We start from the raw sequence: 13,062 nt of genomic DNA on the forward strand, positions 1-13,062 counted from the left end.
CCCTTCGAACCGTTCTCCGATTACGCGATGTGGAGAGAATGGGGGACCATCTAGCCCTGTCTGCGCGTCGTCTAGTGTGCGACAGTGTCGCCCCGAGTCCGACCGGGGTACGTAGAGATGTGTCTGGACGTACGTAACCGAGTGGCGCTACGGTTCCTGCTGCTGCTTGGACAGTGGTCGTATCGCCGCAGCCATGGGAGCTATTCTCGCGGTGTCCCATTCGGGGCCGGGTCTCATTCGCCGGAGTGCGTTCAATTACGCAAAAAGACTCGTGACTCAAGGCACGCTTGACCATATCGGTGCACCGAACATGCCAGCACATTCTGAGCGTTTAAAAAAAAAGTGGATGAAACATGACTTTTAAACAAACTTGACGAGTTCGCGTGCGTATGAACGTGTTGAGATGTTTCAAGAGCGATGCAGAGAATGCGTACAGACATTTCCAAGGCGTCAGGTGGGCGGTAGCGTTAAACCTAATTCAAGAGCTAAAGTGACTAGAGTCTATGCACGGCCTCAGATGTCTGTGTCTAAAAGCGCATCTCTAGGGGCAGCATTCGTTGTGTTAACGCAATTCCTTCTGTCTCATTTCTGTCGAGAGTTATGAAAGCTGCGTGGCGTCAGAATGATGTTGCGGAATAAAGATTGGAAACAGGCGGCGCGCTCCAGCCAATCCGGGGAGGCCAAATCCGGGGACACCGCGAGAATAGCTCCCATGAAGAGCGTGTCTCGCTCGACGAACTCGTCATCGTACAGCCATGGCAACGTCTCGAGCAGCCGGCCTTGCTCTGCGGCGCGACACCTTGCGGCCGTTGCGCGTTGTGACGTCGCGTACACAGGAGCATGCGCGGCCTTACAGACATGCAGGCCTGCTCTGCACGGGTGACAACGGTGGATGGTGTGCCTGTTTAACCGAAGACCCGCGCTTGCCCAGGGTGCTTTCGTCATATCCATTTTATAAGACGAAGCGCGTTTCGACTGATACCATACGCCTGCATAAACGACGCACTCTTTGTGGCCGGTTTCATTTTGTGGTCATCTAGTATTTTCTCACGTGGCAGTTGCATTGTCATATATTCTTATAATCACATGCCTCGAAACAGCCATAACTGAGCATGCATCGTTGATGCAAGCGCGTTTCATCAGTCGAAACGCGCCTCGTGTAAAGTGACCTGAGGGAGCGCGGATCTTCGGCTAAACAAGCACACCTTCTGCCGTTGTCGCCCGTGCAGAGCGCGCCTGCATGTCTGTAAGGCCGCGCAAGCTCCTTTGCACGCGACTTCACAACTCGCAACGACCGCAAGGTGTCGCGCCGCAGAGCAAGGCGGGCTTCTCGCGTGCTATACACAGACATGGCCGCGGCAGTACATCTTACTTACCCTCCGATCTCGGCGCTTTCTGCCGCCTCTTTTGATATCAACTATTGCCATCTCGCCGATATGGCGAAAGTGAACGCTGCAATGCATCATACCTTCTCAACCTTCTGAAGTTTTCCTCCTTGCCTTACCCGAGTTTGAAACGGCTCACAAAAAAGAAAAAACGGGAGGTGCGGCATGTACCGGCTCATTGTCCGCGTGCTTCGGCGTAGCTATGAATGCGGCTTTTCTCGCATTCGTCGGTGGGGAAAAGTGGCGGCGTTTGAAAGCCATTATGCAAGAAGCATGTTCGCTTGAGTGCGGTCCAAGGTCAGCCGGCCACGATGACGTGCCGGACGGGCCCTTCCTTCGTAGGAAGAGCCCATGGGAACAGTCCTTCGAATCGCACGCCGCCTCCTGCAAGCGCGGACTGGCGTGGCAGCAACCGGGCGCGGTCTCGGGGATTCCATCTTGGACGCGACACGTCGTCCCTCCTTCCCTCTTTTGTACGCCCGGCCAGACGGCCGGGGGTCCTTTTTGACACGCGAATCGATCGATCGACTTGTCTGGCGTGGCGCCGATCCTCTGAGTGGCCTTTGTTGTCGCGTGCCGCAATAAACGGCCGGGGCGCAGCGGACGGCGCACACTTTTGGACTGATCGAGCAGGAAACGGATACAGACGCTGGCGTGGCAGCAGGTGTGCCTTCCTCCCCCTTTCGAAACGCGGAAGTGCTGAGGCGGCGGCTTCCTCGTGGCGCGTAAACAGGCGCCGCACGTGCTCGCCAGCCCATATGGCGGACCTTTGCTTCCTGGTCTGACCACGCACTTTTTTGAGTTACTCCTGAGCCATGACGTTTGTTTGCTGCAAGCGCACTGGCCGCCTGCCAAGCGATCTCCGCGGTGCCGACGGCGCTGCAGCCTCTCGGTCCGGATGGTTCACTCGGCTAAGGCCATTTCTGGCCGTCCCTGGAGCCTCCTACAGACAGATATGTATATCTTTACTCACCACAATCGCTCTCGTCTACGCAGGACTCTAAATCTGCTGCGGGCTCAAGTAGAGTAGGGAAGTCTCAATCAGTTCGTGCCGGTCAATGGCGCGAACGATGGTTTTCCACGAAGGCCCTAAGAACCGGAAATAGTCATTTACATGGTTCAGGTAGCAGCGAGAGTGCGTAAGAGGCAGCCTTTTGTTATTTGTACCAAAATTGGTGGTTGGAGGGTGCGCTCTGCAGATTATAATTCTTGGCGTGGTGGAATCAGTGCGACCGTTACTGCACCCAGAGCGCAGGGACGTTCGGGCCGTATGGTCAGGTTTAAGTTTGCCGTGCTGGCGCTGTTCCGTGCCCGAAGCTTCTCTTTTACAAATACTAACTGCTGTCCTTCAGCCGGCACCCAGTGTGCCAAGGAGCTGCGGCCGTGTGAGCATCTCCTCGAGATGCCGTGGCTGCGCGAAGAATTTGGCGCTCGTGGCGCGCTAGTTCGGCCTAAAGAGAGAGGCACACGCTTATCGTGTCCCTGGGATTGATGACGCAACGTGTCCGGCTGGTTCGCGAAAGCTAGCGAGAGACGCTGTCTGCGGCTGCGCTGACCTTGGTCGCAAACCGTGGGCGGCGCCTTGGCAGACCGCGCGCTGCCAGGTTATCCTCCTCGTGTTTTTGTTGTCGGCGCATATTTGGCCGCGCGATAAGGGTTCCGCATCAGCTAATTTATGTTGCAACGGCCCTCGTGGAGCAGCGCCAGCGTGTATTTGCATGACCCCCTCCCGTCCGACGATTCCCCCCTTTCTCTCGCGATCCGTTATTGGTTTCTGCACTCGTCGGCACACATCTTTAATGCATGCTGCCTGCAGACTGCACGCTCGTTCCTGCAGAGGGTGAGCCGCCTGCGAGAGTCCTCGGCGCGACACTTCTCCCCGCCGCCGCAGGTATGCCCATTGGGTGCCGTGTGCCGCCCCTGTGCTGCTTCGCGTCCAGCTGCGCATGTGATGATAGCCGCGGTTTTTCTCGAACACCTCGTCCGCTCGCTTCTCCAAGACGCTACTTTCCTGCGATCACGCCGCGTACCGGGGAAATAAACGGCGGACGTGCTTATCTTATCGGAATAACTGGGTGGCTTCTCTCGCGCTTTGCGGCAGCTCTCCGTTTCCGCGGTCGTGCTGATACAGTTCAGGTCCCTCCTCCCGTCGTCTGAGTAGAAGAGAGCCGACGGCAATGAAGGCGCGCCGAGAGGAGTGGCCGGACGGATTGCCTTTGTTGACCTGGCCAAGGAGAGTGCTCGTGCATTCCTTCCCGAGGTGACGGTCGTCCTCTCTCGGGGTGGGTCTCTTGTTACGTGAGCGATGACACGCACACGTCGTTTCATTCACGGAGCTTATGTGCGATATTCACTAGGTTTCGTGGCACTGCAGCATATAACCGCGGAATGCACGCGGTATTGCGCGCACAATTGCCCTCGTTGTGACAACGATCGCGTCTTTCCTGCCTCCGGTCCCCAATGACAAGACGGCCGTCGCCTGTCTGGCATGCGAGTGATCGATCGTGGCAGACGCGCAGAAACATTAATTACCGCGCGTCGTTCTGTTCCATCGTCGAGCTGCCACGCGTCCCCATCGGCCAATCAATGGAGTCCGTTGATGAGGTAACGTGCTCGGCTTGTTTTTCTTTCCCCGAATCCTTTTGGTATAATGACCTCTTTCTCTCTCTCTTTTTTATGTGCTTCCCTCTATATAATTTTTTTCCTGGATGCGTTCGCTCGTGTCAGTGTATATTTATTCCTGTATATTTTTACGGGCGTTTGCTGTGTATATTGCCTACCCGATATATAGATGAAAGAGTTGAAGTTGAATGCGTTCCTTTTGAGGTGGCTGTCATCGTCAGGGTTGAGACCACACATTCGGCTACAGCGGTTTGTACTCGACGGTGTGATCGGTGTCGTTAAATATGTAATAACGCGCGAAATGTTTTACAATATATGCGTATATACTTTACCGCGAGAAACTAAGGTTGTAAATCTGCGGAATTAATTTTTTTTGTGTGTGTGTACAGCGATCCACGATATATAGCGCTCACGGTGCTGCGATAAATCTTGCATACTAAATCTAAACTTTCTCGTTTTGGCAATGGTTTTTATCTGGCTCGGGAAAAAAAAAAGAATGCCGCCCCTTGATCATTCGTGCGTTTTTGGATTCAAATTATCCGGGTGTCAAAGCATGTCGGCTCGGCCTATAAGTACACTTCCTTCAAACACGCAATATTAGCGTTCTGTATAGACCTTTTTTCTCTTCGGTCCCATGCGTACCGACATGTGCTTGATTCCGTCATGCCGCTTTGCTCAGCCCGCTTCCGCTGCGCCGCACGACACCAGTGCGCAGCAGTGTAGGCTACCGTTTCGGCGTGTGTCGCCCATAATGGCTGCCGAAACTGCACGAAGCGGTGGTCAAAGCTTCGTAAGAAGCGCGGGCGTCGAATATACATCCTTCCGAGCCCGTTACACCTTATCGAAATGGTAAAAGGCCCGTGCGCTCTCGGTTTACGCGCGGATCAAACAACTCCAGCTGGTAAAAATTTCTGGATTCCTCCATTTCGGCGCCCCTCATCATTGTATCGTGGCTTTGAGAGGTAAAACACGAACAAATATTCTTGTCTAAATGGTACGAGCCATCGTATTTGTTCCGAGAATTTTGCGTTTTATAAAAGATCATCAGGGAACCGCAACGTTCTGCCGCGCCAAACCTTCATTTAGTTGAGATGGCGCTTTGGCATACTCGTCTTGCGACGAGCGACTCATCCTCGATTTCTGTAACTATAAACTGTCGCTTTCAAGAAACGAAACAATGAAGTTGCGCCTAGACAGCATGGCGAACTGGCCTCGTCGTGACCGCCATATGTTTGTGTAACACATGACGTTAAGCCGCGTGAGAATTATCCTCACGAGATCAATGTACCTGGGCAGGGTGCAGAATCGGGTCATTCTGCATCGGTTGGGATACTATAGAAGGCGCTCACGCATTTGCACACCGAATCTCCTGCATGTCGCTCGAGGAGGCTTAATTCGAACAAACGTTTGTAACTTGGTCAGTTACTAAGTAACTTCGCTTCCGATACAGCGTTAAACGCCCTTACGACTATTCTAAGGCATGAATCTGCCGGTGCAGTTGCGTGGCCGATCTCGCCCCACGTTCGTGTCATTTTCTTGTTTGGAAAAACTCGTAGAAGTGAAGCTCGATGCATATTATAACAGTAGTATATCAGTAGCTTAACGTCGTGTTTGTCTGTGGTGTCTCTTCAATGAATTCTTGTACTTTATCTCTTGTGGCGCTGAATGTATTTAATGCGCAATACGCAACGATGATGATGTTGATGGCGTCAATAGTCATTATATATTCGGAACGTTTGTCTCTATGCGGACAAAATTCCTTGACATACTTGTCATTGCTAAGCCCTTGTGGATTGTCCGTAGAGCACGTGACTACTAGGTTGACATTATCAGCGAAACATTTTCTGTGGCAATCTAAATGAATACAACAAGCTATTTTTGGCTTCTCAATTACCAACTTCAGGGTATATTTGGACTTGCCGCATTTAAGCCGTCAGGGTGTAAAGGCAGGTCTAGAACACTTCGGCGATGTGCGACTTTGAAAAGTGCTACGGAAAATGTTCGAGTTGTCTGTTCAAGGCGATTTTAACTGGAATGCCGGTGCCTTGTGGAGCTAATTTGAGCACGAGTATACACCTAAATTGATTTGAAACTAAATGGTATTTCTGCTCAGCATACATGACTTCTCTACCTCTCTGATCTAATTTCGTAATCGCAAATTTTTCTCAAATTATTTAGGTCAATCTGCAGTGGTGAAGTTTTCTTACCGACCATATCCACCCAGGCATGTGTCCTGTACCTGCAAGAATGGTCGTGTCACAGATTACAATTTCTGCTTAACCCTGGAAGCCCTCGCCAAAGATAAACGGTTTATGTGACAGAGTATGCAGTACTGTGCTTGCATTATCATTTTCCAATTACGATGCTTACGTCTTTGAGCCACGTGCTAGTTGCGTACGTAACGATTTAGAAACTTTATGTAGCAGAAGCGGCTGGGGCCTTGTACAAAAATTGAGTATACTTTAGGACGAATGATTCAGCGGAACCGCCTGTCACTCGTTGTTCATGTCTAATCCGTGGCCCGAGAAGCTGACTGATTGATTGATTGATTATTGGGGTTTAACGTCCCGAAACCACGAGATGATTATGAGAGACGCCGTAGTGGAGGGCTCCGGAAATTTCGACCACCTGGCGTTCTTTAACGTGCACCCAAATCTGAGCACACGGGCCTACAACATTTTCCCCTCCATCTAAACCGAGAAACCAACTGCAACCATCTTGAACCGTTCGCGGCACATGTTCACTGAGCGGTTCGTAATTTGGATATCGGGACAAGGCCACGGCCGCTGGCGACAGTTGTCAGATCCATAGAATAGGTTATTTTACGTTCGCACTATCGTTTAGGGCAAACTTACGTAATCTTGAGTCCAGTTATCACCGGTCCGCCCGGCCAACGCGAGGGCTGTGCCAGTTCGGTTACGTCTTGGCTGATGACGACGGAATAATGGCAGCAAGTGTGCGATAAGGACAGGTGGTACAGGTCTTCGTTCGTTTCATTTGACCCGCAGTACCCCGGCCGCGTGTTGGTTCTCCCTCTACAAGTGACGAAAACTGAAATCTCGCGTACGGTGAACAAAAAGCAACTGGCCACTTGCAGTAACCAGACAGAAGCGGGTCAACTTGCCTGCCTAAAATTTTCCCTCGCATCTTAGTCGACTGGTCATGTGTATGTTTACCAGCTATGCGTGCACCCGACAGACGTGGGGATCGCGCATGTGTATACTGACTCAGCCCATAGTTCTCACGTGAAACGGTCCGAACAGACTTGGTATCACCTCGACAAGTTCGAGCGTCAGCCTCATCAGAGCTATTTGGACGGCCTGCTTTTGTGCTCGCGATTCTCTCGATTCTCGCCCTGGGTTCTGCTCGTCCAAGTATCTTGGCTTCCGCGGTGTGTGCCACGTTCAGACCCCCCCCCCCCCTCCAAAAAAAAAAGGCTGTGCAGTATTTTTTCGTTTTGTTCAAGTACGAGATTTACCTCGCTCTCCTCTTTTTTGTCTTAATGCACTCGTTGGACCGGTAGCGGACGGTTTGCTTTGGTGATCCTCGCATGATATACTGCGCAGACAAGTGAGCTCGAGAAAGGCGCGGCCAGCAGCCTAATCTCCCCCACACTCGGTCGCTTCTCGGCGGGAGGCGCAGACTGGTGGCTTTGGTATAGACTGCGGGGTAATATTTACCCTGCGACGCGCCGAGAAGGCACACTTCGCTCGCAGCGGACGTGCAGGCAACCTCGCGGGCAGGTCAACAGTCCTGACCCCTCTCGCCTCGACCCGCCGGTGCGTCGTGTCGCGGCAGTAAAACCCAGCTCCTCGGGTTCTCCTCGCTAACTTGGCGGCGACGTCGAGCGGAATGGGAATAGAAGACACGGCCAGGGGGGTCCCGTCGCGTGACTTGCATGTGGCAAGGGATGTTGACAAGCGCATTGGAGCCGCTATCTTATCGGCCTCTTTTTTCCCCTCGCTGTAGCCGACCTGCTGGTTTCACTCGCGTAGGATGCTCGCTTGGCCGCCACCGCCTGTCTTCCGCTGCGCGTGTCTTCGTGGCCGTCCCGGTGTGCGCAATAAATCGCACTCGTTGCGCCCGGCACTGCGGCAGCCGATGTTCCCATTGAGTCGCTGTCCGGCGCCGGAACTCGCAAGTGATTCGAATTTCGCTCGCGGATCATCCGGGCACATTCTAGGTGCTGCACCTTCCTTTTGTTCTCTTTCGCCGTTCCGAGACGCTCGATCGGCTTCATTGCGAGCGCGGCATTCGGCGAAGCCTGGATATATCCAGCGGGCCTTCCGCGACGCTGGCTGTGCAGTCTCGCTGCTTACGTCGGTGACCTTGCCGCTCGGACGAGACGGCGTGTAGACAGGCAGCTGCTGGGGAGCCTGCCGACGACACGCAGGCAGCTTTCTCGCTGCGCCGACAGGTCGGCTGGCGTGTGCTGCGAGAAGCGTGGCGGCGCAAAGCCGGCGCGTACATGAGCGAGCACTTCCGTGTTGCGCGCGCCGTGCCGGCTCACTGGCTGTCACTAAGTTGACGTGACGTAAGAGGCGCTCACTGTCGGAGGAGGGATATGCGTGGGCGTTTCTTGAGGTATTCGTCTCCGGCGAATGGATCCGCGCTCTGTCCCTGGCACAGTTTCTCGGGCCGAACGAGGAAGCGGCGGAATACGGAAGAAGGCGTGTCTGCGGCAGCTTCTGGGCCACGCTTCGCCTCGCGAGGTGTGCGTCTCATCTCGGGACCTGCGACACTCAGCTTTCGCCTGGCGCCAGCGATATAGCCGCGCTACCGAGCCCGCAGCCTGCTGGATTCGTTTCGGCGACACGCTGAAATATCGCTGCGACATCGGCCGAGCATTGCCGCCGCGCGGATTGTGGGCAGTCTGCTGTGCTTCTCTCGGGTCCTCTATACACTCTTTAAAGAACGCTTTCACCCTTTGGAGCTTGTATGTATAGTGATATTTTTCAATTATTTTCGATGCTTAGTGTTTCTACTTCCAAGCAACACCGATAACTGGGCTAGCTGGTGCTTACGGTCCCACTTTAGACTGAAGGGGGGTGAACAAGGAACAAATTTGGACGGATATTACACACTCTTACCCGCAAATCTGAGGTGTACTGGAAGAAAGCGTAAAAGGTGAATTCACACCAACTGCGCAGTTGGCACAACATAAGTTTTGCTAGCGTGCAAAAGTTGTGAAAAAAAGGAGGTTCTGTATGTTTTTATGCGGAAACATGCTTAACAGGGGGGGGGGGGGGGGGGGTACGAAGTTAATATCAAGGAATTACTAGTCATTGCCGTTATCAATTTTGCAACAAATCACTTCGTTGTTGAAGATGTTGCACAGCTTCAAAGCAGCTTTTGGGCGCCTGTTCCGCCCCGCCGCGGTGGTCTTGTGGCTAAGGTACTCGGCTACTGACCCGCAGGGCGTGGGTTCGAATCCCGGCTGCGGCGGCTGCATTTCCGATGGAGGCGGAAATGTTGTAAGCCCGTGTGCTCAGATTTGGGCGCACGTTAAATAACCCCAGGTGGTCTAAATTTCCGGAGCCCTCCACTACGGCGTCTCTCATAATCATAGTGGTTTTGGGACGTTAAACCCCACATATCAATCAATGGGCGCCTGTTTCAGATTAGCTGCAGCCATGCCACACGCCGCGTCTGTTGCAACGTGCCGGACGAGACGGTCAGTCCGTGGCTGCGAATATTATCGTGAAATGAAAAGACGTTGGCAGCTGCGTGCAGATTTTGTGTCATGGCATCGTGAATAGACAGCAGGCGTCTATGTAACGGAAACATTAAAGGGACCGACAGCTGGCCAGAAAGTGCGGTTGGATACCGGTAGAAATGAAAATACCATCAATGATGGTGACGCATTCAAGCATTTTTTTTTTTCAGAATTTGAGTAGGGTCATACTTTTTTTTTAAATTGCGTTTAAAAGTCGCAATTTTGTCGCTCAGCGGAAAAACCTTTATGCCACACTGTGGAGTGTTTCATTTTGTTGTTTACGTAGTCTGATGCATGCATTGATTGATTTGTGGGGTTTAACGTCCCAAAACCACCATATGATTATGAGAGACGCCGTAGTGGAGGGCTCCGGAAATTTAGACCACCTGGGGTTCTTTAACGTGCACCCAAATCTGAGGGCCTACAACATTACCGCCTCCATCGAAAATGCAGCCGCCACAGCCGGGATTTGATCCCGCGACCTGCGGGTCAGCAGCCGAGTACCTTAGCCACTAGACCACCGTGGCGGGGCTCTGACGCATGCATTAGTGCTCACGATTGGAATATGTGTGTTGATATCTGTCACACACTTCGGGTTGAGGCCCCGCCGATCTAACATCGACGTGCGGCAGACTCGCAGGCTTCCACTTTACGTTTCGGCCTGCGACGCCTGAAAGGCCTCGAAGTGGCACATTTCAAATTTATTTGCGGGTTGGCCGACCCGTGCGGGGTTGCACGTGTGGTGATGTGTGGGCCCGACCGACGCACTCATAAAGCAGACACGGAGTTTGATTACACATAAACAAACATTTAATTGAAACAGGGGCAAAGGCCGGAGATTACAAAAATAACAGAGGAAGAATAACACTGATACGCGATGGGAAGAACTACTATGAAACAAACTATGCTCTAAAAGAACACTACAAAAGGTACAGACAAAAGACAAATATGCGGAACATTAATAAAATAACAACAAGATGGAAATCAAAGGAGAGAGACACTAGAAATTAATTACAGAATGATCATGGTGGCGCTTTAGAATTTAAACGTGCGACGCAGCGCACACTACAAATATTTAAAAAAAAAGGCTGGTTAAACAATTTACGATTTAACAAAAAAGTCACAATAAAAGCTTCCATACGGACCAACCCAGCCCTTGGTGCACGTAGGGGAGTTGACGGGTGCCGCTGAAGGTCTCGCCGGCTTGGTAGACGACGAGGGTGCCCGGAATTGCAGCCGTCTCAATACGTTGCGCGGGTCACTCCATGCTCGCCGCCTACGCGAGACTCGCGACACCGACGCCCGCACTTGTTGCTGTCTGTACGTCAACTGCCTTTTCCGATGCAGTTCAAACCGCCTCAGGGGCGTACACGTGCTCCCGTCTCATCTGGGAGTAATTTTTCTTGTTTAGATCGCCGGTGCCCCTTCCGGTACCGGTGCAGGGAAGACGAGCCGGCGCCACGCTGGGTCGTTATAGTCGCCGGTTGTCGTCCCCCAACACAAAAGCGCCCTTCCTTGGTAGGTGGGGCCCGCGGATGCTCCGAAAATTGGAGTCGTTTGTGACAATATCCATACCCACTCTATTCTGTGCTGCCATTGTCCGAACACTCGTACGTCGGGCAATGGAGCGTGTGCAGCACACCTCAAGCGCACGCATACGAACCGCTGTCGCGCTTGCGTCTCGCTCTATGCTGCCTGCATCGGCGTGCGTACTGGGGACTCCCCCCCCCCCCCTAATCACCACCGGAGAGAGAGAGGAGGGGGGGTTGCTGCGACCAACTTTCACCCGCACTGAAGAGAAACTCCGTGTCTGCCTATGGACGCTTGTGTCGCTTACACGACTTCACAGTCGCCGCTGATCTAAAAAGTTATTATGAATGTTTCAGGGCTCTTTCCGCGTTGCCATTACGTGATTATAGACACTGGCCGGTAAGCTTTCCGTTTCACTAAGGAAAACGGCTTCCATAAAAGTCGGTTGTTTATCTTTTAAGGCGCCTCTCATCGTTTTGCAGGCTATCCGTAACATATATAACAGTATCCGTTCGAGGCATTTTAAGCTGCACTTTTAGAAGATTTTCAAACGATTCTAAACTATCCTGCGCTCCCCCCCCTCCCTTTTTTTTTTCTTCTTGGAGTTTCGTCCCATTCTATTCAGGAACCGCAACAATTTTCCAAACTTCTGCTTGCACAGAGTAGCTCGGCTGAATGCAACTCTTTACTGCTTCGCAGAGATTTTTGCGGTAATGTTACACTTTTTGAAACCACTTGTTAGGTTCGTCATGTGACATGTGCATTTCATGTGTATATTTAGGGAGAATGCATCAACGGAGAAATTGCAGCTTAATGCGAACCGCAAATGTAAATGTTAAAGAATCCCAGTTGGCCTTGAGTAATCCGGAGTGTATACTCTTGTGTTTTTTTTTTTCCAACTGTGCAGTTTGAGAACATTAAACCGGGCATTTATTCTTTTCTTTTCTTTCGGTTCCGCCAAAAAAAAAACGATCTCTAAACCTTTTGTAGTCGATATGCGTCAGCAGCGATGTGATCTATCCAGTAACGCCATCTTTATCTTCCCCGTCTCTTGCTTTTAGGCGTACGGAGTGAAGGGTGTGATGTGAGCATGCGTGCATGGCATTGCATTCTGTGACCGCGGAGTGTTGTAACACTCGCTTTCTCTCGGCCATTCATTGTACGTCGCTGTGGTTGGCTTGACGAAAAGTCGCTGCCCATTACGAGCCTAATAAGAACGAATGGCGCCTACCCATTTTAACCCTTAACGTAACCTAATAAAACGAGACTGCTTTCGCGCCTCAATAGCGCGCGAGACCGCCAAAAGCGAGGTTTGTGTTACCCAACGTTTTGTTCGTGTCGCCGCGATAACAATGTCCATTCGCGCTCGGAAATGTGTGGGTTGAGCAAACTCGCTATCACTGTCCCGTGGAGCGACAGGGCTTTCTGAAATGAAGTGAACCACGTTGTTGCGCAAGGCTTCATAGCCCAATGTTAAAAATAATATGACAGTGGATTTCAAGCGGGGAAGTGTGTACGGGGGGGGGGGGGGAACAACGTAATACGTTGGCGGAGATAGATCATTAGAAAATGTGGTCCTATGAAAGCGACAGCAGTGTCCGAGCATTTTTAATTTCACCGAAACATTAACACCGCACAAACTTGGTGAAATGAGCGGTTTCGCTCTAAAGCGACACCAACTTTATCCTATTAATTGAAAATCAGGGGGGGGGGGGGGAGGTGGCTAGGCACAGAGCATGTGTACGATTATGTGTTAGGTTCGTATTCTAGATATAGCTCTCGTATAGCGTATAGCTCTCGTAGATCTCG

The 13,062-nt window shown here is 51.9% G+C and overlaps 1 protein-coding gene across 6 annotated transcripts in view; it reads left to right on the plus strand.

Annotated features, from left to right (window-relative positions):
• Positions 1-13,062, plus strand: part of LOC119176772 (protein TMEPAI-like) — a 76,218-nt gene that overhangs the window by 51,597 nt on the left and 11,559 nt on the right. Inside the window, exon 1 of one of the 6 annotated variants that reach the window (XM_075877365.1) lies at positions 1,190-3,276. The exons of 2 other annotated variants lie outside the window; for them this stretch is intronic. In XM_075877365.1, coding sequence (XP_075733480.1) covers positions 3,189-3,276 — 88 coding nt within the window. In that variant the 5' untranslated portion in view covers positions 1,190-3,188. 3 more of the 6 variants (XM_075877368.1, XM_075877369.1, XM_075877367.1) reach the window with 3 other exon arrangements.

This window comes from Rhipicephalus microplus, chromosome X, assembly GCF_043290135.1.
Source record: "Rhipicephalus microplus isolate Deutch F79 chromosome X, USDA_Rmic, whole genome shotgun sequence".
Taxonomy (NCBI): domain Eukaryota; kingdom Metazoa; phylum Arthropoda; class Arachnida; order Ixodida; family Ixodidae; genus Rhipicephalus; species Rhipicephalus microplus.